This window comes from Cajanus cajan, chromosome 6 (assembly GCF_000230855.2).
Source record: "Cajanus cajan strain Asha chromosome 6, NIPB_CcT2T_4, whole genome shotgun sequence".
NCBI classification, from domain to species: domain Eukaryota; kingdom Viridiplantae; phylum Streptophyta; class Magnoliopsida; order Fabales; family Fabaceae; genus Cajanus; species Cajanus cajan.
In genome coordinates, this window is record NC_138522.1 from 3,915,054 (window position 1) to 3,940,275 (window position 25,222).

Below are 25,222 nucleotides of genomic sequence, written 5' to 3' on the forward strand. Positions count from 1 at the left end.
AGTCGTAACACTAGAACTACAACTACAAGTTGTTTTTACCGGGTCTTCTTTCTTCCTAAAAATCTTAACTCAACTCTGACTCAGTCTCTCTCTCTCTCGGACACAGTTAGCAATGTCGAAGCCCAACAGCGGCCCGCCCACAGCGGCCCCGAAGCCCGCGTGGGTCCTCCCGTACCGGACTGACAATCTTCGGGAGGTGTACACGCTGGGCCGGAAGCTGGGCCAGGGGCAATTCGGGACGACGTTCCTGTGCACGCATAACGCGACGGGCCGGGCCTTCGCCTGCAAGTCAATCCCGAAGCGGAAGCTCCTGTGCAAGGAGGACTACGACGACGTTTGGAGGGAGATTCAGATAATGCACCACCTCTCCGAGCACCCTAACGTGGTGAGGATCCACGGCACCTACGAGGACGTCTCTTCCGTGCACCTCGTCATGGAGCTCTGCGAGGGCGGCGAGTTGTTCGATAGGATCGTTCAGAAGGGCCATTACAGTGAGAGACAGGCCGCGAAGCTGATTAAGACCATTGTTGAGGTCGTTGAGGCTTGTCATTCGCTTGGCGTCATGCATAGGGACCTTAAGCCTGAGAACTTTCTCTTTGATACTATTGAGGAAGACGCTAAGCTTAAGACCACCGATTTTGGTCTCTCCGTCTTTTACAAGCCAGGTTAGGTCGCTTTCGCTTGCTTTGCGTTTGGATCAGACTCGAATTGATTGCGCTTTTTCTGATTCATTCATGATTACATGGATTTGATCTCGGGAAATTGGTTTTGGTTGTGGTTGTTTGTGTTATTTGTTGGAGATCCCACTTTCACTAGTGAGATGGTCACTCTACTTTGTAACATGGTATCGTAGCTTGTTCCAGCGATTATTAATTGTTGTTGGGCTTTTCACTCGCTATTGGGCCATTATCTGACTATCCGCTTGCAAATTTCATGTTCAGGATATCTGACCTTTGCCTCTGAGTGGCGTGTTAGAAATACTACATCCACCAGTGAGATGATCATGATAGTCGACTTTTGTAATATTATTTATTTGTGGATGTGGTGAAATTTTGAGAGATGTATCATGTATGTGCTACTGATTGTTCTGTGTGGTTTGTGGCATGTGTTGGAAAGTTACGCATCTTATGTATCTGTTGGAATTTTAAGATGGAATCTGACAGTTGAGTGTGGAACCTAAAAGAGTATATACTTGACTTGACTGTACTTTTTTTGATAGTTGAATTCTTCTTTCTGCCCCTGGATTTCTGGTCACATTTAAGGATGAATGTGAATTTATTAAATTTGAGAAGGAAATGAGATAGTGTGCGATAACGATGTTGTGTTGCTCTGGTTTTAACACGATTTGAACTAATTCTTTGCTATTTGTTGATCTTGCCTTGAGTGGTGCTGAGGTATTCTTTTTTAATTTTTGATCTGGATCTTTTCCAGCTTGGTGCTGGTTTGAACCTTTTATGTACTTTTTATAAGCCTGAAACAGAATTGATCTTTGGAATGCATAACGGTAGCTAATTCTAGCTTGCTGTTTTGTAAGTGCTTTTATATAATAAATATTACTATCTATAGATTTGAGGAGTTGCATTTTAACATATTACTACTGTTATTGCAAAACTTGCTCGAGACTACCATTAAATGATAATAAAATCAATCAGATTTATTATTCTTTTATGTGAAAGCAGCAATTGTTGGTTTGAGTGGTAAGATTCATCTTTGTGTTAGAAGAGGAAGGATCAAATTCTAGATACCATATTAGAAATGGTCTGGGCCTAAGTTAATAAAAATGAAGGGGGTGGTCAACTGGAATAAGAGTAGTGAGTGACCTACTTCTGTCCTCTGTAAGTTGTCTAAACTATACATATGGACTTTTGACATTCTTACTGCTAGAAATTTAAAGTCATTAAAATGGCTATATGTGTGCCTTTGGGCTTAATTTGGAACCTTTATATCAGCATTTTAATAGTTTCTTTAGGCCATACTGTATTTTAGTATTTTTTGCATGGCAACCTTTTTGTTTTGGTGACTGTAAATTATGAATGTTCAAAATTAAATATGAAGCTTTGCAGTCTAGTCTTTTAGTTGCAGTTTGGATTTTCCACCGTCCTTTATTTTAGTCATTACCAGCTCAAATGGAATCCCTTCCATGATATGTATTCTTAACACAACACAATGATGTGCTTTTCAGGTGAAACCTTTTGTGATGTTGTTGGAAGCCCATACTATGTTGCACCAGAGGTCTTGCGTAAGCATTATGGACCTGAATCAGACGTGTGGAGTGCTGGTGTTATTTTGTACATCTTATTAAGTGGGGTGCCACCATTTTGGGCTGGTATCTATATGTCACTTATTTCTACTATAATTATCAATTGTTGACACATTATTGTTTTCTTCATGTAATCCTTCATCACTGCTGATACTTTTCTGCAAATTTTGCCATCTCCAGAAACTGAGCAGGGGATTTTCCGACAGATTTTGCTAGGAAGACTTGATTTCCAGTCTGAGCCATGGCCTAGCATTTCAGACAGTGCCAAGGATCTAATTAGAAAAATGCTTGATCGGAATCCAAAAACAAGGCTTACAGCTCACAAAGTACTCTGTGAGTCTATTTAACTTTTATATCGAGCGAGCAACTATCATGATTTGTATTTGTATGAATATTTGCACAATTATTGGAAAGGGGTTCAAAGCTGTGGCACTTATGTGGTTTTCTGTGTCAGGCCATCCATGGATTGTTGATGACAACATTGCGCCAGATAAACCTCTTGATTCTGCGGTTTTATCACGCTTGAAGCAGTTCTCTGCAATGAATAAACTTAAAAAGATGGCTTTGCGTGTAAGGCTTATGTAAACCTTTTTACTTAGGCTCAATGATTTATTTGCACTGACCACGAAAGAGCAATTTAATTTCTTATGAATACCCTGTTTTGTCTTCTTTTAAAATGAATAGGTTAATTAATTATATGCATTTTATTGTGGAATTTTGGCTAAACTGATAGCTAACTGTTGCTTCCTGATCAACTAGAAAGCCTTTATGAGTTTTATGTACATTCATAAAAAGGTTTCTTGATTCAAGAAGTTAATATAATGCATGACAGGATATTTATTTCTTTCAACAATATGATGCCAGGGCTCCTTAATTTATTTAAAGTTTTATGCGCAAGAAACCTGGTATTCTTACATGGCTGTAGGCACATGAGCTTTTTTTATGCCTGCTGGAATGCAAGGCATCAGATTCCCATAAAGGATCACTGTTCTACTTCCACCCTGAAGTTACAATAATGTGATATTCATTGTGTTTATGTTTTTCATATATAATGGACTCCGATTGCACTTAAGCAACTCAGGTGTTCCACTGGACCAAATGTTTTTTGAACATTTATCTCCACAGGATCATTACAAAATTTGTAGTGACTTTTTCTTTCTTTTTTTTTTTTTTTTGGTTTGATACATCAGTTGGTTCTTAAACTTTTTGAAAATTTTTAATTAGGTCCCTAAACTTAAAAAAATGTTTAGTTGAGCCCTTGGTCTTTTTATATTTTTCTGTAATTGAGTCCTTGCAATTAATTTGTGGCCCTTTCAAATAAGGGTGTAAGTGGGTATAGGTTACTTGCCAGTCCAAACTGACCGATCCAATGACTCCTGTTGGGTCTTTTTCTGGGATTTGGGCCTTACCCAATTTGATTAAAACCTGACACTATATGGCTTGGGTAATAGGTTGTGTTTTTTTATGGGTGACCCAACCTGATCCAGTCATATAATAATAATAATTGTTGAGCATCACTAACACTGACTTGATGATGATGATGATTATTATTATTATTATTATAATAATACAAGTTAGTGATAACATTACAGTGATACAACATATTTGTTTTAAATTTATTTTGTATTGATGCTGGTTGTTTGGATTGATAGCAACATAATGAATCAACAAATTTATTTTCAAATTTAGTTTGTACGATTGTTTGCTTTATGAATTGATAACATTGCATTTGTAGTAAAATATCAAATGATTTAAATCTATTTTAAAATATTAAATTTTTTATAAAAAAGCTAAATTTTAGTATGTTGACCGGATTGACCTAACCTAATTCAACCCATTAGTATTTGGATTGGATTTCGCAATAAAAAATGCACAATTCGATCTAATCCAACCCAATCTGCTTACACTCCTAGTTTCAAACTGTTACAAAAGTAATAATTAGTGATGGTTTTACTAACTCTAAGGGCATAATTACAAAAAATTGTGAAAGATCAATGACCCAATTATATATTTTTTTAGTTTAGGGGCTTAATTAAAAAATTTCAAAAAGTTTAGGGATATAGTGACGTGTTAAACCTTTTTTTGTTTTTTTTAAGTAAATATGATTAGTGACTTCTCATAGATATGTTGTTTTGTTGTAAAAAAATGCATCAGAACCAGGAAGAGCTATATGGTTGAAGTGGATCAACCATGTGTCCTAATGCTTTTCTCATCAGCTGTCATCAGTTCAATGAATTTCATTGATATGAAGATTGATTTTTTACTTTTATATTGATTCTTCTTAATGCTTGCTGAATGCGCTTTTATATGGACACAAACCCCGAATACAGATGCTATTGAATTACTGTTAGTTTTGGTGTAATGAACTCCATCATCCTGTATGAGTTTTGGATATGGACCTAAGGCAGCTTCAACCAGACATTCTTTTATTGTTTTCTATGCATTAAACTTAAAATCGGAAGATGAGGCTTGCAGGATTTCATTTTTAGAAGGAACTTGAACATTGTTTTACAATTAACATGATTATTATCTAAAAATACTTCTTTACCTCTGTTTTTTTAGTGATTTTTATTTTTATTTTTTTTTATCAATGCTAATTTTCTATGATAAGCTTCAATTGAATCGACATAAGTTAGCAACATTGAATTAAGGTCCCTTTCTTTACAGCCTTGGCCTGCACTTCACCATAATTATGATTCTTAGTTTTTGAGTATTAGAGTTTTTCAGCTTCACCTTATCATTGTTTGTTTTTGGAACTCTATAAGAACCTATTGTCTTGACTGGGAAGTTGAAAGTGATCCATTTTTTAGTCTTCTGTATGTCAAATCCTAATACTGCAACATTACAATTTTGTATACTTTACTCCCAGGTTATTGCTGAGAGGCTCTCTGAAGAAGAAATTGGTGGTCTGAAAGAGTTATTCATGATGATTGATGCAGATAACAGTGGAACTATAACATTTGATGAGCTAAAAGAAGGCTTAAAGCGAGTAGGATCTGAACTAATGGAATCTGAAATCAAGGATCTTATGGATGCAGTAAGATAACTTGTTTATGTTTTAGCAATACTACATTTTTCATTATCCGTGCTGCTTTGTCTTCAACTTTTAATCTATTGAACAAGATTTATAATCTTGCTGTTGCATGTTACAGGCAGATATTGATAATAGTGGGACAATCGACTATGGTGAATTCATTGCTGCTACAGTCCACTTAAATAAGCTGGAGAGAGAGGAAAATCTGGTATCAGCTTTCTCCTATTTTGACAAAGATGGGAGTGGTTACATAACCATTGATGAGATACAACAAGCTTGTAAGGAGTTTGGTTTGGAAGATGTCCATATTGATGAAATTGTCAAGGAAATTGATCAAGACAATGTAAGTACTCTCTTGTTTTGACTATATGCCAGCATTGGCATATGATTTGTCTTTCATAGAACTATAGTGTACCATAGTTGCCAACTTGTTCATTGGGATTAATGGAAGATTTGTGGTGCAGGATGGACAGATAGATTATGGGGAATTTGCTGCCATGATGAGAAAGGGCAACGGAGGGATCGGCAGGCGAACCATGAGGAGCACGCTCAATTTCAGAGATGCTCTGGGAATTATTGGCCATGGGTCTGATTAAGTTATATTGTAACCTTAAATAACTATTTGGTGATAAAATTTTGAACGGTGAAAACTTTGGTAACTTAAGACATCATGAGTAGCCTGACCAAAAAACTTGGATTTTGAATAGACCCATCGTTCAAAAATGACCTTAAGTATCTGGTGATGCATTGCATGCAGCGAACCACAACATGAATTGCCAGCTTCAAACATATGTATAGTTTATAAAAGCAAAAGAATCGGACAACTTTTTATTTAATTTATTTTTTGACTTTTTCACACAGGCGAAATTGTGTTTTATTTATTTATTATTATTTTTTTATCTCCAACTCATTTTTATCTATTTTTCTCACTTTTATGAGTAAAAATACATATTAAAAGGATAATTTAACTTGAATATTATTAAGTATTAATTATCATGTTATATTTACTTTTTTTTACACCATTGTTTTATTTACTTAAAATCATGTTATAATTAACATTATAATTTTAATTGTTAATGGATATGTATTTAATAATTAGATTAAAATTGTAGATTTCATAATGTTAGTGAACTACAATTATGGATTTAAAAATTAAGGATCAGATATTATAGTGGATTAAAATTGTAATTTGGCTTATAAAATAAGACTTGAGAAGTAAATTATGTTAATTACTGGTTTGTATACTTATGCAATCAATCGGAATTTTGTTTTTATTAAAATAATTTTTTTTATATAATACACATTGAAGTATATAATTAATATGTATAAATGTACAATTAAGCAATTGTTTTTGGTAAATTACAATTAAGCAAAATGTGTAAGTGTGCAAAATTAAGCAATTGAATTGAGTGTAGAAACTAAAAGTAATTAATGAAAAATTCAATTATATAAATTTTATTTAATTGTTAGGTAAATTACATTAAAAATTTAACAAAGAGGAAAATTAATAAATAGTAAGTAAAGTTGCAACAATAGGTATCAAATTTTATAATATTTTAATTTTAATTATTAAATTTAATAAATACAATACTTTTAATATTATTTAAATAAATTTATTTATTTGTATATTTTTAAAAGCACTACATTAATATCATTAAGTGCAATATAATATCTATATAATAAATATCATTAATGTGAACAATTGAATTCTTTATTGACCAACAAGGTCCAACACTTATAGATAGTTAAGTTTAGAGCTGTCAAAACGAATCACTCGACCTAACCCACCATGGATTTCCATTTGGTGGCCCAACTCAACCCATTTATTAGTGAGCTAAACAAAATCGAACCTGGCCCGGCCCATCACGGGTTGGTGGGTTAAACGAGTTGGCTCACCTAGGGTGGTGCGAGACTACAAGGTACCCTAGGGTGGTGCGTGGCGCAGGCGATGGTGCAAGGACAACAGTGGTGGGTGGCCCCCAAACGATGCACGCAGTGCGAGGTGGCCCAAGGGGTGACGCACACAGTGGTGCATGGCGCGAGGTGGTTTGCAACATGAGCTATGGTGCGGTGGCCTAAGATAGTGCATGTCTCGCCGTGCCTTAGGTGTGAGCATGAGTGTTAAGTCAAATGAAGCAATTCCCAGCAAGGTTTTGAATGAGACAAATATAATACATGTTGTTATTTCTAACAAGTATATTAGTGCTTCAGAAAAACATAAATACAGGCAAGATGAAGAACAAAACATGTGCCACTTCCTACACCAGAACCAAGATAAAGGGTAAAAGTTTCAAGCATCAGATGGAAAGGTCAAACGAAGCCAAGCCTAGCACAAGAATGAAAATGATCAAGCTTCAGACGATATAGGCCAAAGACAGAACTTCTTTAAGTACAAGACGAAGATTAGTCAAAGCAAAGCACATCAAGAGGATCAGACAAGCAAGTCAAATGATCGATAGAATAAGACATGAGCGCCAGACGATGATAAATCAAATATCAGACGAAGGTGTGTCAAGGACAACCTAGAGCGCAACATAAGAACTCAAATAAAGGTTGGTCAAAGATCATAAGAAAGTCAATTAAATATCAGACGAAGGACAACATAAACTGAAAAGTATTCTAGACGGAAACAAAGTTTGTCCATCTACAATGTTGACCAGTCCAAAGAAAGTTAAAACATTAATGACAAATGCTCAGACGAAGATCAAGACTTGAGATGCACATGGACTATCAGACGCAAACGAAGACTGCCAAGCAAGCATTTGAAGAATTAAGTCTCAAGGGACAATTCAAGCATCGTCTACAATCATACAAAAGCTCTCAACATGATCGCGCGATGAAAGGAATAAAAGAAAAAGAAGAAGTACAAGCGCAAAAGTAAAAGCATGCATGTGTCAGAAAAAGTACATCACTTTTTCAGATAAAGACAATGCCTCTACAGCTACGCGATCGGAAAAGGACAAAAAGTTCCTAGGTCTCAGCTAAAGTCAGACACTGCTACTAACAAAACGAAGAAGACTTCACGCAATGTTTATAAACAGGAAGCAACATTTAATGCAAGATCTTGTGCATTAAATGAAAGATCGAACTAGTCATGAACGACTACATCCTGCTTCAACGGACATTTGCAATGGGCAAATTTTACAAGACTATATATATGTCATGAATTCAAACCTGGAAAGGTTGACGAAGAGTGATATCAAGCCCATGAAACAATGGAATCAGAGACAGAGCTTATAGAGTCAAATGTACCATAATGTATTTATCTTTGTAGACTAAGGAGTTCTAAGTGTAACTTAGGAACATGCACCTTAGTGAGTGTAGCAAATATTTGTATCCTCTCTGTGAGAGTAAACCACACACTCAAAAACAAACTATCTATCATTTGTAAAGCCTGAAGAGGCTAGGAAAAGAATACTTGTGTAAGCCTGGAGAGGCTTGTCAAAGAATACTCACTGCGAGCTTGAAGAAGATAAACAAAGAATATTAGAGCTAATGAGTGAAGTTAGCCAACCAGGAGTGGTTGATAATACTCGGGACCAGGAGTGGTTGATAATACTCGGGACCAGGAGTGGTTGATAATACTCGGGACCAGGAGTGGTTGAGAATACTCACTGAGAATACTATAGCTAATGAGTGAAGTTAGCCAACTAGGAGTGGTTGAGAATACTCGGGACCAGGAGTGGTCGAGAATACTCACTGAGAGCTTGAAGAGACTGAACAAAGAATACTAGTGTTAATGAGTGAAGTTAGCCAACTAGGAGTGGTTGATAATACTCGGGGACCAGAAGTGGTCGAGAATACTCACTGCGAGCCTGAAGAGGCTGAATAAAGAATATTAACGCTGACGAGTGAAGTTGGCGGGCTAGAAGTGGTCGATAATACTCGACAAACTAGAAGTGGTGATAATACTTGTACTTAATTGAAAATCTAGTGAAACCCTTCAATTGAAGAAGACTGGACATAGCTCAGTTTGAGCGAACCAGTATAAAAATCTTTGCACTATTTTTCTATGTTTCAGACGCAATTTCGTTTTGTCAATATATCATACTAAAAATTTCGTCCCATGCTTATTGTTCACTACAACTATCTTCAGACGAAAAATACAGTTGTTTAATTTATTATCTTATGAATCAGTTTTCGTTTAAGAAACATTTTTCTTGTGCAGACGATAAACTCTCAGACGTAAAAATCTTTTGTTGAACCAATCCTGCACAATTTCTATTAAGCATTCAAAATAGTATTTTTATTGGATGAAAAAGAGTCTCTTTGCGAAAATATTTTTAAAATTCGTTTGTTCACACACATATTCAACCCCTCATTCTATGTGTTTTCATCTAACTTCAATAAGGCGTGACCACGTGAGCAATGGCGTGGTGCGGTGAGTGAGCGTGAGAGGGTGGCTGGTGGTGGTTGGTGAGGCCGTGAGCATGAGGGTGGCTCTGGCTAGTGGGTGAAGGGCTAGCTGCGCTGAGGTGGGTGAGGGGTTGGCTACGTTGCGGTGAGGCATGAGGGGTTATGAAATTCAGAAGTTGAAAGTTGACACCCTATTTCATCTGTAACCTATTTAAACATTGGATTAAAACCTAAAAGTGAAAATTGAAAACTGTAAAGGATGAAAAACAGACTCTATCTTATGTTGGGCTCACCGTGGCTCAATAATTGTTGCATTTTTTTTAATCACGGTTGGTGAGCCAACCTAGCTCACCACGGATTCAACTCGAGTGAGTCGAGTTGTTAGTGATTTGGGTTCAAAATTGCCTCGTACTGAAATTTTTAATTTTTTTTTCAACCCAATCTGACTCGAACTCGTGGTGGGTCGGGTTGGCTCACCTACCATAGCCCACTTTGACCGTTCTAGTTAAGTTATTTAATGTGAGCAATTGAATTTTTTTATTGACCAACAAGATCTAAACACTTGATAGGTAGTTAAGTTACTTATTGTAAACAATTAAATTCTTTATTGACCAACAAGATCTAAACACTTGATAGGTAGTTAAGTTACTTATTGTAAACAATTGAATTCTTTATTGACGAACAAGATCTAAACACAATGATAGATAGTAAAAAGTTCTTTAACTACAGAGTACAATTACTTGTGACTTGTGAGTATGAGGAAGATTAAACAGAGTTTGATTCCCCAGCAATACGTACTTGGAAGATTTTGTTAAGAAAAATGAAACCCACTTAAACAAGTTTATTATTAGTTAAATTATTATCAAGTTTAACCACAATTGTAAAGTTTAGGCTTCGATCAGCTATTGATTATAACTATAAGTATATGATGTAAGATATTCCTCTGTTACTTCAGAGAGAATTGAGCTAAAATAGAAGCGTTGATAAGACCAAACAAAAAAGAGTCCTCTCAATTCATGTTCTTGGAGCATATTTAGATGCAAATTTAAAAGTATTTTTGAGAGTTTTTTTTTTACTGAAAACTACTCTTTATTTTTAATAAAGAAACTTTCAAAAACACATAATTTTTATCGAAACAGACTCTTAGTATAAGTGATGCTAGCCTCTGATCTTTTAATCAAAGTATCGAGTTCAAACCACCAAAAATCAATATAACAACACTAATAATCCATCATTAGATGACCGTTTAAACAAGCAATATTTTCTATATGCCAAATATACCTATAATTATAGCATTGAAAAGGCAGATAACAACCTGGAAGAACACATGGCCTTGTCATTCAACAATGAGGAGCATCCCGTATACAACAATAAGAACTTGTACAGAGTATTCAAGGTAACATCCCACATGTAGTATCTGCGGGACATATTGGAAACTTAATCAGTAGTGATACTTGTTTGGGTCTATTTGCCGGATACAAAGGCTACAGCCAACATTGAACCGTTTTATTTCAGTGCATATTTTGCCTTTTCACAATTTACTGGAAGGGGGGAGAAATTTGGTATGACGCCCTAGTGCAAAAACTTTGCCACTTTTTTTCTTTCTGAACTCCACGCTTATAACAGCAATAGACTTCCCTACACGCAGAGCCCTCGCCTCAATCTCAATCTCCTCCTAACATAACAATAGAGAAATATTATTGCAGTGATATCTTGCATGAAACACAAAATCCAATCTATGAAATCACTAAAAGAACTTCCTACATTCCACTCCTCAAATTACTAGTTAGATATCACTATCAGATCGTCATTAATACCGAACATACATATACATAATTAAAGAAAGGTGGCTAATAAATCCAAAACTTGAGTAACAGCAAATTTGGTCTAAAACTCTATATTTTAGCATCAAAATCTGAAAAATTAAAAATCAAGTTCCTTTTCCCCTACCCTTATTACTAAACTAAAGTCTTCTTCACATGGAACTCCCAATTTTTTCTCTACAATATACCCAATTATTCAATACAGCTCGTGAAGAGCAATAGAGAAACCCAACCCCATAATCATGATTCACCCATCAAGTAAACAGATCATCCTATAAAGCCAAAAAAACAAATCATTCGCATCACAAATCACAAACACTGAAGAAGGAAAAAAAAAAAAAAAGGGGTTAGAAAGTGAAATACATCGGCATAGGCAGCATCCAAGTAGGAAACATTGATCTCGACGGAGACCCCCGTGTTGGGAGCAGAATACCCAACGGTGGGAATCGCAGCCGAGCCCACCACATCCACCAGCGCAGCGGTGGCGCCGCCGTGTAACGAATTCCCGGCATTCTATAAAAACAGAAAATGAAAAGGAAAGAGAAAATTAAAAAAAGAAAAAGAAAAAGAAATAGCAGTGAGTGTGCGTACGAGTAAACGTTGAGGAATCTTCATAGAGCAAACGATGCGACCGGGTTCGATGAGATCGACTTGAAGGGAGTTCATAACTAAGGGTTCGAGAAACCTGGGTGGCAAGTCATCGATGAGCGATGCTGTTACTCCACCTTTCTCTAAGTACCTCTTCACTGCTTCCAATTCCATTTTCTCAATAACTTTCTGCGCCAACTACCAATCTTCTTATATAGCCCTATCTCCTTTTTTTCCTCTCTTCTTTGCTTTTCATGCTTCAACCTTTCGCTTTCGCTCCTTATTTTTAACAAAAACGATCATTGTACTTCTGTTAACACTCGATTCTTATATTAATTGTATGTTTTAATTTAGTTTTATTTTTATTTTTTGTTTTAATTTGGTTCTAAATTAATTAATTAGTTTTAATTTAGTCCCAAATTAATTAATTGGTTTCAATGTAGGATTTCCGTCCAAATTATTTAAACGGAGTTAACTTTTGGATGTCACGTAAATGCATACGTAGATGCGACGTGGATGCCACTTGGATGACAAGTTTATTGAAAACACCTGGACCCAGAATGACCCGTTCTGAAACCGGAACGGGACGTTCTGGTTGCACTTTTGGTGTGTTAATTTTACAACTGAAACATGCCGTTCCAGATGCAAAAATTAACACACCACTAGTGCAGCAGAACTGGACGTTCTGAAACCAGAACGGGCCGTTCTGGTTTCAGAACGGACCGTTCTGGATTCAGAAGGCCCGTACCAAAACTGAGAATATAATATTCTTGACTCAATTGTGTTTTTGATCGCTCAAGTATTATAATTATGCAATTTTGATCCTAAGGTTTTAATTAAGTAATTTCAATCTTTAAAAGATTACAGTTATGTAATTTTAGTCTCACAATTTTTAATTGAACAATTTTAATATCTCAAATATCATAATTGTGCAATTTTAATCTTTCTCATTAAAAATTTAATAATTTTAAAATTTTAATATATATATATAATGTTTTAAAATTATATAATTGTTTGCTTATTTAAATTAACGTATATTATAATTTTTTTAATATATCAATGATATATATTTTTTAATATTATTATTAGTATTTTAATATTACTGATAAATTAATATTAATAATATTTTTATTATATTTATAAATAAACTAATAATTTGATAAATATAAATTAATATATATTAATATACTTTTACAAAAAATATAAATATATAAGATACAATTGTCTTATGGTAAAAATTTTAAAATTACTTGTTTTTATAAAATACAATTGTCTTATAAATAGAGTAATAATTTTTTCTTTTTCTCTTTCTGTTTGAAGAAATATTTAAGTATCACTTTATAAATTTTTGCAACTTATTTAAAATTAGAGGAATAAAATGATAAAAATTAATAAGATAAATATAATAAAATAAAATATAAAAAAATATTAATATATTTATTTTATTAGATATAACAACATAATTAAAATATAATTAATAATATATATTTTTATAAAATTATTAATATTTTATACATAAAAAAAGGATGAAACCGAAACGGCCCGTTCTGGTTTCAGAACGGGCCGTTCTGGGTCCATGTGTTTTCAAAAAAATTGTCGGCCACGTGGCATCCACGTATGCATCTACGTGGCATCCACGTGGTCAAAAGTTAACCTCGTTTAAATAATTCGGACGGAAGTCCCACATTGAAACCAATTAATTAATCTGGGACTAAATTGAAACCAATTAATTAATTTGGGACCAAATTGAAACAAAAAATAAAAGTGGGACTAAATTGAAACAAACAATTAATATAAGGAACCAAAATAGGGTTTTTGCCTTCTCTTAATAATAAACTAGTAGAAAAAAGGCATTTCGTGCCTGCATTGTATTAAAAAAAAGAAAAAAAAAAGAAAAAAAAAAGAGAAATTACTCATAAAAAAGGTAGTTGTTAAAAAATAAACAAATAATAAAATGGTTCATATAAAAGTAAAAACCAAAAATAATTATTGATATAGTATATATTAGTATATATTCATTAGTTTCAAATTTTTAAATTTGATTAAAAAATATTTTTTAATTTTTTAAAATAAAAAAGGTATAATGGTCCAAAAAAATAGAGACCAAGGTGGTTACTCAAAAGGGTATCCCTTTATATATTGTAACAGCCCAATTTTCACTAGGCCTTGGGCCCAATTCGTTGCCCGGAACGGGCCGTTTCAAAAGTGAAACGGGACGTTCTGGAATAAAGAATTTGCCTAAAAACGTAGTTGAGAACGGGCCGTTCTGGTTTGGAGAACGGGACGTTCTGAAACTGGAACAGGCCGTTCTGCTGGGATTGAGAACGAGACGTTCTGGTTTTAGAATGGGCCGTTTCAGTTGAGAAATTTACGTAGGTTTGAAGGGCTCAGAACGGGCCGTTCTGCTTTTAGAACGGGTCGCAGTGGTAGGTGAGCCAGAATTCCTATAAATAGGGGCCTTCACTTCTCATTTTTCACACACCTCTCATTCTCATTCTTTCTTCTCTTCTGTTCTCTCTTCTTTCCCTCTCCTTCTTTCTGAAGACCAAGAGGAATCTAGAGGAGGAGGTTCTACCCTAGTTTTAGTTCCGGTCCCTGTTAAAGGAAAAAGAGGAGGAGGTTCTGCCCTAGTTCCTATTTATCCAGATACGGGGGAAAAAGAGATTATTTATATGTAGAGTTACATGAGGGAATTGGCTAGAGGAAGAGTCCTTAGGGTTATGAGTAATTTATAATTATTTCTGTTTGGAGAATTAATTGTCTTATGTGATTCTGTATCTTTAAGACTACGAATATATGATTTATTTGTAAAAATGATGCTCTAGAAGAAAGAACGAAATTATAGAAAAGTGTTTGTAAGTTAGGTTGTGAAAAATTGGATGATTTCTGTTTGAGGAATTGATGATCCCATTAGATTTTGTATATGTTGAGGATTATAAATATGCTAATAATTTGTAAGAATGATGATCTGAGAGAGAACGAAATTGTAGAAAAGTGCCTGTGAGCTAGGTTTTGGAACAATTGGGGATTTTACTATTTATGTTAAAATTATATTAAATTGATAATTCTATTGTTTATTATATTAATTTATGAATGTTATTGTTATATTATTTAATAAAAATTGATGATCTAGATGTGAATTGCTTGAGGGATGTGTAAACTCTTATTTTGTTAGACTTATCTGTTGAGTATGTGATATGGAATTGTGTATGTGATATGAAATCGTGATATGAAATGAGATGTTGTATGGACATGATTAAGAATGTGATTGCGATGTGTTTCCTCACACTAATGACTAGGGATGGCACGACTCCTGGGTAAGTGGTGCTACAGGGAGGGCGTGACCCTAGCATGGTGTGGGATGAGTAAGACAGTTAACACACACCACTTATGTCGATTATGGCAGCCCTGGCATAGGGTTAATTGCAAGAGACTGTATGGATTGTAATGTGATTGTGGTTCCTCACACTCATGCTTCAGGGACGAGCGTACTCCTGAATGATCAGGGATGATACGAACCCTGGGTAGGTGATGCTTCAGGGACGAGCGTACTCCGGGATGATCAGGGATGATACGAACCCTAGTATGATGTGGGTTGAGTGAGGCAATTAACCCGTATCACTTGTGTCAGATGTGGCGAGGTCTTGGCATAATGTTAATTGTAAGATTGACTTGAATTATGGATGTGGAAATGATATTGTTAATCGTAAAATTGTGTGGATGGTGATTGATTGATAAATTATGATACATGCTTATATATATGAATTATGATGAGATTTCATTATGATGTGGTTGTATGTACTTTGCATATAAATATTTTCTTTTCTCACCGTATAAATTGTGGATGTTTTAGGTGAGGAAGATCCGGCTACGAGCAGAATGCCAACAGTTGAATTGTGGGTATGCTCTGATATTGTGACATCGGGGCAGAGAATTTTTAGGACATAGATTTTATATGGATTTGGAATTGTAAATATGATTTTGAAAAAAATTTGTAAATTTTCAAGTTTTATTTTCAATTATTATGTTGGTTATTGATAAATGAATATGAAGGTTTTATGTGAACCCTTTTACCAACGTTAAAATTTTTATTCTTTAGTTTATTTATATGATTAATATTTATATATGTGTTGGGGTAGTAAGGGTGTCACATATATTAATATAGATATACCTTTTCCTTTTTTTAATTCTTTTTACTAAATTGCATTTTTATATCTCTATAAAATTATGTATTTTTTTAAATAATTTTTAATCAATGAAAAGAAGTGTTTTTTAAAAGAGGTGACTGAAAATGAATTGCTAACATTTTTCAAAAGTATTTAGTTCATTGTTTAGTCTTCTAGTTTTTTATTTTATAATTTTAATCTATTATTTTTTTACAATTTTAACTTCTTAAATATTCATTCATTAATCGTTAAAATTGTAATATTGATCATAATATATCATTAAGATGATCATAACAATTAATGATTAATAATATTTAAATTAAATTACTTTTTTACTTATTTTATTTTCATCTTTTTTTTATTATTTTTTATTTATGCGAATTGAATACGTGTTAAAAAAGTTTATAACATTCATACACCTTACTCAATAAAGTAAGTTAGACCTCTTGAATATTTCATTTTTATCTTATTTTATCACTTTTAAGATATTAAAAATGAAAATATAATACTACAAGTAAATTTTATCCTATTAAATACTCTTAATTCAAATTTTATTACAAAAAAACTCTTTGTTTTAAGTCATTACAATATTAAATGCAAGCACTTATAACTCAATGAATAAGGAAAACAAACTCTAATGTGAAAATCTATTTACAAAAAATTACTTGGCCAAAATCATTTGCAAAAATCTCTAAAGAGTTCATCAAGTTCTTAGAAAGTGTAATATCTACTCTTCAAAGAGAGTCATTTTGTAATACACAATTGATCATTGGATCTGTGAAGGAGAAAAAGTTTTTCTCCTTGTTGATTTTTGAATCTCCACACAAGGAAAGAGAGTTCAGAGGTGTTGGAGGATTCAAGTCTTGTAAGGTTTACAAGAATAGTAAAAATCTCAAGTGGGAGACTTGAGGACTAGACGTAGACAAGATTGACCGAACCAGTATAAAATTGAGTTTGCAATTTTTCTTTCCCTACACTTTTAATACTTGATATTTAATTGTGTTGAAGTAGTATATACATCATTCAATCTTTATATATAAATTTATCTAAGGAATTGAAGTTGTAAGAAAGTAATTTAGAAAAAGATTTTATAAGAAGAAAATTTGGAAAACTTAATTCATCCTCTCTCTTAAGTTAATTGAGGCTAAGTAATTAACATTTAAGATTTTTTCATTGATTAAAAAAACTACTTTAAAATAATAATATTTATTAAGAGTCAATTTTATTAAGAGTATCAAATACCAGAAAAGTCATTCAATTTGAGATTCTAGACAATAAGAACAAAAAAGAAACTTAACTAACTGTTTCCCCCTTACCGAACATAATTTTTTATCCTTTAACCACTAAGTTCATGACAAAAGTTAGTCAAACCATTTTCCATAGTAAACTAGCACCGCAAATTATTGGAATTCAAATTTAAACCGAACATTCCTCCAGTTCCAGTGTCGTGATTTTGTACTTGCAACCAAAATAAAATAATTAATTTGTCTTACAAACTTAAGTTCAATGAATTCTAGAATCATTTACTCTACAAAATATATGCCTTCGTAGGTTCATCAATCACCACCGCTCTGATCAGATTCCTAACTGCTTGGACCAGCTTCATTATGATTATTACAGCAATCGTGAGGGTGTTCATCTTCATCGCTATCATCTTCATCAAAGGGCTTCTGTTTATGGAAAATACAACACTTTTTGGAACTCTTCTTCTGCATAAACTCATTGTCTACAGTGCCCTCTTTCCAACTGACCTTCTTCTTCTTGCGATTGAGGGGGAGGAAAAGGACTTCCGGTTGCTGTTGTTCTTGCTGAGATGAAGAGGATGATGGCTCAGTGTTCTCTATAGTTATTGTGGTGGTACCAGTGATAGAAGGAGAAGACAACGCTGTTGGCCTGGTAGCGTTTGTGCGTCTGTCCATGGCTGTTCTACAATTCAAGATATTGGAGAGACAAATATAGCCGGTTTATTGGATCTTGATTGTGTAATTCTTCAGGTTGCTCTGTTCCTGTTTTACTTCCCTTCAATCCGATTTCAACTAAAAAATATGAATCAATGTTAATGAATAATAACAAATATTTGGTTTGACAAACTTATATGATGCTCAAGTATGTCGTGTTTTGTATTATCATAAAAGCCTAATTATTATATTCCAACAGCATTTATAGATACTCTAAACGATGTTTTTTATAAAAAGAAAAAATCTTGAGGGGATGCAAGGAAAGGGCTGAAGATGCAAAAGCAGTTTCTGAATGTAAATAGGAATCTAATAGTCTAATAACATGCAAAACAGAGTACAATAAGTACCTAAAAACATGAAAGAAAGATATTAAGCAACAATCATAACTGAACAAGCACAAACATCTACTACTACATGAAAGCAAAATAGGAACATAAAGCATTATTATTCAGATACACCAACTAGAAACTCGATACGATAACTGTAGGGAGTATGCCAAAAAAAAAAAAAGTAAAGGAGCAACTTTATATCCATCCAAATTCCAAGGGAACTCTGTACGCACATCCAACTTTTATCCATAAATACTTTTTGGATACGGAAAGGCATCTAACCACAGGACAGATTCCATTCAACTCCTTATCTAATAAGATAATTATTCATGAATTAAAGAATGATCACCTATGACTCGGAGAGAGTGACTACCTCGTATCCAAGGAGATGGTTCATCAATCAAGTTCAATTAAAAAGAAGGCATCTTATTCAAACACAAGAATACAACTATGGGTTACCCCCAAAAATATCATTGCAAGGAAGTTGATGCTCAGACATACAAGGGACCCCAAAAGAAGAAGAAAAATATTTTCAAGAGTTGCAAATACCAAGGGTTTAATTTTAACATTTATACAGAAGAAACATCATTTACTTGCAGTACCAATATCTAGCTAGCGCTCCTAAGTTTCAAGTAAAGAACTACACGGTGGTGGTTGTTACCAACTTACCATATAACAGGCCTATATAAGCTATTAAGATACCCAAAACAAAACATATTCATAGCTTGAACTCAGTCCCCAAAAGACAAGAACTCCCAAATCCCCTAAGACATGACCCAAAAAGAATAAAAGTTCAGTCTACATATCACAGGATAGTCCAGTCCAGATTCACATTTTAGGCCAAATGCAAGTAAAATCTTCTGCAAAAAACTAAAACAAACATATTCACCAAGTAAATAAATTATTATTGAGCCAAAAATTATCATATGTAGCAATGAAACCAAATTAGCTCTCAAAAACTGAATCCTGATAAACTCATGGAAGTAGCTTTCTACTTTGTTTGAGAAACAACATAGTTGATGGATAAAAGATCAAAATTCCCAATTCCTGAAATAATAATCATCTTCACACCTTGGGACAGCAAAAGCACATAAATTCTGCCAATAAAAATATCAAAACAAACAAGCATCAAAAGGGAAAACAACAATCTCACAGAACGCCAAGAATCTTGTTAAAGCACACCCAAATCATGTCATATACAACAATACCGCAGAATCCATTCAACTAGATAAATCCAAGGAGAAAGCACTGTAAACCGGGAGTCATATCCTAACCTAATTAACATTTTTTCCCAAGACATTCAATCAATATAGTTAATCCAAACATGAAAGGGGAATAAAAAGCACATAAGAAAATCTAAAACAGAGCCCTCTTATTTACACAAACCACATAGTTCACAAACAGAAATAATTAAAAACAAACTAAAAAACACTATTCCCATCTTTATATTCCATCATAAGTGAATCAAGGACGCCCAAAAAAAAATGATTCATGTAACAATTGAACAAAACAGGATGCATGTAGAGATTACACAAGTCGAGTATCCATTGCTGTATGCAGGAGTATTCCAGAACGATTTTGGGCATTCACGTTGAAATTTTAAGGAACAGACACCATCATGAGCGTATTATAGAATATAAACAAATCATTCAAACCTTGTTAGAAGGAATCAAATCAGAATCAGAGATCCGTAGCCTGGTTTATTGTTCTGTCCTCGGAGCTACGTTTTGTAACAGAATCAACGACTTTGATTTGTCCCTGCACTTAATGAAACAGATGGAAAAATGATTAGAAGAATTGGAAAACGAAGAGAATGAGAATCGCAGCAGAAAAAGGAGAAAATGAGAACCTGGTTGAGTTGCGATTAGGGTTTTAATTTGGGAGAGAATGGGAAGAACAATATGAGGCAAAGTGAGATTAGTTAGTAGTTACAATACATTTGATGAGGTTCTGTTCATTTCGTTAATTCTTAATTGCATATCACTCCAACTTAGAAAATATCGTATCAAATTAAAAGTATGGAAAAATAAATACAAATGAGAAAACAATAGAATCGCATATTACGGGAATGGGCGTAAGTGTGTACGGAAAGTTTCAATATTCGAAGCGATCTAAATTCATTCAATGAGTATAGACTGAATTTTTTTTAGTGTTTCTATTAATTTTTTAAAATTTGTTACAACGCAAATTTTGTATTTTTAATTTGTTATCCAATTTAATATATCAATAATAATAATGTTTCAACGATGATTTGTTTAAGTTAATATTTATTTTTATTCTTACTTGTTTTAAATTTATAGTATTATAATAATATAATATATTTATTTTAAATTTTATTTTATATTATAAATATTGACTTTTTGAGTTGATTTGTATCACTGTTTCTTTTATAAGTTGATAACATTATATTTAAAGTAATGTATCACATATTTGTATATATTTTAAAATATTTAAATTTTTATAATAAATAAATAAATTTAATTATATTGATCTCATTAACTCAATCTAATTCAATCCGCTGGTGATTGGGTTGGTTAAGTTTAAAAGAAAATTGCACAAATTCAACTCAACTCAACCTGTTAAATTTTAATTAGATCAGGTAACAGATCTGCTCAAATTCAATCCAACCCGACCCGATTATACACCTATCGGAGATACTAATCGATGGTAATGAATTGGAAATCTATTATCTATCTACCTTTTTTATTATCTATTACTTCCTTCGTGTGTTTTTTTGTTAGACGTTTAAGGTTTATGTACAAGAATTAAAAAAATGATTGATATTTTAGTTTTTTAAAATATTTATTACTTATTTTCCTGTTATACTTTTTAGATGATTAGAGAACAAATAGATACATTAAAAATGAATAAACATATTATTTAGTAAACACACATTAATTATTAACGATAAAAATGAAAAAAAAATTAATAAGTCATTAACTTTAAAAAAGTGACAATGAAAAAAGAACAAAAAATAATAATACCAAAACGATTATGAATAAAAATCGGAGGGAATATTTATTATAGAAAGATTATGTTACGTATATGAGATTATTATATTCATTCTTTTATCACTTAAATCTATTAATTTATTTTTCTTTTAAAAGGTTTCATTTTATTTTTTATTTATTAATTCATTAAAATATATTATTATATTTAATTATAGTAATTTTTTTTTAGTTCGTCCCTGGAGTATCCATCGTCGATAACAGTGACTAATCTCTTCACTACGTTGGAAGCACCTCAAAGGGTGGGATAACTGGCCCCAAGATTTAATGGGGCTGCTTACACAAGACAAGATTCGAACCATTGACCTTACTTAAGTATGGATTAAGCAAGTAATTAAAATGATTATAACAATGATATATTTTAAGTAAATTAATCTATTAAATGATGAGAGAATATTTTGAGATTATGGTAATTAATTTATTAAATTATATTTTAGAAAGCATTTTATGATGATGATAATCTTTTATTTGTTATCATGATTTTATATTTTTCTCTGTAAATAAAAACAACAATAATAAAAAAAAAATTAAACTTACAATCATGTTTTATATTTATTATTATTCCTTTATAATAATTTATATAAATACGTGGCATCACCATATTAATTATTTTTTTATATGTAAGTTATTTTTTTAATTCATAAAATAAATAAATAAATGTAGTAATAAAGGTGTTTAAAAAGTATATGTTTTGATTTAAATTAATTTTGATCATATATATATATATATATATATATATATACACATTAAGGTAATTAAGATTATTTAAAATTGATATTCATATTATTTTGAATTAATTAGAATAATTAAGAACAATATATATTTTCTTCTTCTTTTAGTTTTTTTTTCTTCAACCATCCATTGTAAAATTTTTTTTCAATGTTTTAAGTTGGTTCTTTTGCAAAGAGTGAGAGTGTGATAGGTATTTTTTTTTTTAAAGACAAAGAATGTGATAGGTATTATAAAGGTATAAGAGTTTTAAAAAAAATTAAAATTAAAATTGGCCAGACTAGTTGTTGTTTGTAGATTTTTTGTCTTGACAGTCAAAAAAAATAAAGATCACAGGCATGTATATTTACATAAGATTGAGCATCTAAGATTTATTGATTTTGTTTGTACATGTATATGATAACAGTTGATAACAATTGTCAAATGACAACGTTTTTAGCGCTCCACACTTTGCAAATTGTTTTTACTCTAGCTTAGACATCTAAACTTTGCCTCATACTTAAATTTATTTTCAAAATCTCTCATATCCCAATTTCATTAATACTTTATTAAACTCAAATTCAGGGCCTCTATCATATTTATTTTAATCAATTGAATAACCATCAATTTTAATGCTTCAAAAAATTATGAGTGACAATAACACCATTAAAAATAAAATCAGAAATGAATAAACCAAATAGGACGTCCCTTCTTAACTTTTCATTTTACTTTAAGTACATAATCATGTAAGTATTTAAATAAATATGCACGAAATTATAACTATTTATATATTGGGGCTTAACTAATGAGTAAAACTTATATAGTAAAATGGTCTAAACACTTACGGTTGAATAGTTGATGATATACTCATGACCAACTTGAAGGCAACAATATAAATTAAACATTTTAAAATGTGTTATTTTAGATATTGTTCAAAGATGAAGAAAGCTAATAATTTGATTAATTTTTTTTAAATAGAGAGAAAAAGTTTGACCAAGAAATTAATATAACTTATTGATAATATATATATATATATATATATATATATATATATATATATATATATATATATATATATATATTGTAATTGTGTTTTTAGTCTTATAGAATTAGAATTGTATAACTTTTGATTTTTAAGGTTTTAATTGAGTAATTTTAATTTATCAAAAATTATAATTGTGTGATTTTAATCTCTTAAATTTTAAATAGTTTTAATTTTTCAAATATCACAATTATACAATTTTAATCTATCAAGTATCATAATTATATAACTTTTGATACATTTAAGTTTCATATATTATAATTTTCATTCATCTATTAAATAATTAAATTTATTATTACTAAAATATGTAATTTAAATAGATAAAAATTTGTATAATTGTGATACTTGAGAGTAGGGATAAAAATTCACTCACAAATATCCGTAGATAAAATTCACTACAAGTAAAAAATGAATATTATAAATGAATACTCATAGGTAGTGTGTACGAGTATTTTCTATACTCGCATGTTAACAAGATGGGTATAAGTATGTATTTGTACTAGTGAATACTTGCTAATATTCAATTATATAATTAATTATAAATTTGTTTAAACTTATAGGAATGGAGTACTTTAAAATTAGTTTTTAAATTGAAGAATTTTGATAAATGAAATTGTGTATAATATTTGAATAATTTAAGTTTTAAATTTTAAACTATTATTTTTAAATAAATTATTAGAATAAATAAAAAAAATTATTAAGATGTTTTTTTAAAATAAATACCCAAAAATACCTGCGAATATTGAAAAAATACACGAGTACCTACTTAATAAATATCAACACAGATATGAAGATGGGTAAGGACAGATATTTATCTAACGAGATAGGTAGCGAGCTTTTACTATTTGTACTCATCCTGCGTTGTTGATATCCCTACTTGAGAGACTAAAATTACAAAAATTTGATATTTAAGAGATTAAAATTGCTTAATTAAAAATTAAAGAAGTAAAATTACACAATTGTAATACTTGAAAGACTAAAATCACAGTTTACTATATTTCAAAGACAAAAAGACTTAGTTAAGTTGAAATATATCTTAAGAGTTATTTTTTTTAATTTGTAATTTTCAAATATCATACTTCTACTGAATATCATATTATTTAAATGAGTTATTGTTAAGATTTACCAATTAATAGAACAAAAGAAGAAGGCCTCGCAGCCTCAGCCAGTTTCTGCTGATCCTTACGTGTTCTTACACTCTCCTGCACCAGTGTCTCATTCTCTATTCCAGACACCATCCATCTCATGGTCTAGACCTGAAAGACCACATTACAACATACCTACTGCCTCTGCAAATTGGCAATGGCAAAGGACAGAATCCAGTTCAAGGAAAGTTTCCAAATCAACAGAAGACGCTCTCAAGTCTTCTCATTCAACCCCAACTTCATCTCCAAAAAGGCATGATTCAGGAAAGGGTCATTATTTTCAAGATTTCCAAGATCCTTATTCTCAGATGCCCATCAACCAACACTTTGAATCTGTCAGAAAGGATAAACAACCTGCCATTTCAGAATCATCTGAAAGCTCCAAATCAGATGATAATTCTCTCACAGATTCATCTGATGAAGATTCTCTTACCTCAGCTTCATCAGAAGCTCATTTGACAGATCTCTCTGTATTAATGGCATCATCCACTGGACCAGATCCTATCTATGAATCACCTGACGAAAGTCCCAGGCAGAGACCTAGAAATGGGGTCGCCAAACCAACTAGTGGACCTTGGTTCACTCTTGATGATGTTGAACCAAGCCAATGGAGATCCCGACTGATTGAATTTGGTGTTTGGCTAGACACCAAATTCATGAAAGGAGATGCTGAACCCTACAAGATCATTGAAGAATTTGGTTGCAGAATGACTGGAATCCTAAAAGAATGGTATGCCAATTTAGGACCAGTTCGCCAGAACACATTCCATGACCTTGGAAACACTGCTGCAGTCCTTGGCGCAAT

At 32.2% G+C, this 25,222-nt stretch overlaps 3 protein-coding genes across 4 annotated transcripts; 1 reads left to right on the forward strand and 2 right to left on the reverse strand.

The window, feature by feature from the left end:
- CDPK9 (calmodulin-like domain protein kinase 9) lies at nt 1-6,154 on the forward strand. Its single transcript, XM_020355841.3, has 7 exons — nt 1-665; nt 2,183-2,326; nt 2,441-2,593; nt 2,715-2,830; nt 5,130-5,297; nt 5,413-5,637; nt 5,759-6,154. The coding sequence occupies exons 1-7, from the start codon at nt 113-115 to the stop codon at nt 5,888-5,890; spliced, it is 1,491 nt and encodes a 496-aa protein (XP_020211430.1). The 5' UTR covers nt 1-112; the 3' UTR covers nt 5,891-6,154.
- Nucleotides 6,155-10,966: 4,812 nt separating this feature from the next.
- LOC109797360 (Thioesterase superfamily protein) lies at nt 10,967-12,353 on the reverse strand. The gene is made up of 3 exons (XM_020357376.3): nt 12,065-12,353; nt 11,837-11,986; nt 10,967-11,325 (listed from the first exon to the last, which is right to left on the reverse strand). The coding sequence occupies exons 1-3, from the start codon at nt 12,233-12,235 to the stop codon at nt 11,182-11,184; spliced, it is 465 nt and encodes a 154-aa protein (XP_020212965.2). The 5' UTR covers nt 12,236-12,353; the 3' UTR covers nt 10,967-11,181.
- Nucleotides 12,354-17,600: 5,247 nt separating this feature from the next.
- Nucleotides 17,601-20,523, reverse strand: INH3 (inhibitor-3). Of its 2 annotated transcripts, none has more exons than XM_020355250.3 (3): nt 20,364-20,523; nt 20,170-20,272; nt 17,601-18,263 (listed from the first exon to the last, which is right to left on the reverse strand). In XM_020355250.3, the coding sequence occupies exon 3, from the start codon at nt 18,144-18,146 to the stop codon at nt 17,811-17,813; it is 336 nt and encodes a 111-aa protein (XP_020210839.1). In that variant the 5' UTR covers nt 18,147-18,263; nt 20,170-20,272; nt 20,364-20,523; the 3' UTR covers nt 17,601-17,810. The 2 variants fall into 2 exon arrangements, with proteins under 2 accessions (XP_020210839.1, XP_020210840.1); XM_020355251.3 differs by having other exon boundaries at nt 20,170-20,277; nt 20,364-20,522.
- Nucleotides 20,524-25,222: the final 4,699 nt, after the last annotated feature.

Coding starts and splice junctions, on each gene's coding strand:
- INH3 (XM_020355250.3), bottom strand. CDS start 18,146: ATGGACAGACGCACAAACGCTACCAGGCCAACAGCGTTGTCTTCTCCT.
- CDPK9 (XM_020355841.3), top strand. CDS start 113: ATGTCGAAGCCCAACAGCGGCCCGCCCACAGCGGCCCCGAAGCCCGCG. Junction 666..2,182: donor CTCCGTCTTTTACAAGCCAG/GTTAGGTCGCTT, acceptor TGTGCTTTTCAG/GTGAAACCTTTTGTGATGTT. Junction 5,298..5,412: donor TCAAGGATCTTATGGATGCA/GTAAGATAACTT, acceptor TGCATGTTACAG/GCAGATATTGATAATAGTGG.
- LOC109797360 (XM_020357376.3), bottom strand. CDS start 12,235: ATGGAATTGGAAGCAGTGAAGAGGTACTTAGAGAAAGGTGGAGTAACA. Junction 11,987..12,064: donor AGATTCCTCAACGTTTACTC/GTACGCACACTC, acceptor CTGTTTTTATAG/AATGCCGGGAATTCGTTACA. Junction 11,326..11,836: donor TGGATGCTGCCTATGCCGAT/GTATTTCACTTT, acceptor TTGTTATGTTAG/GAGGAGATTGAGATTGAGGC.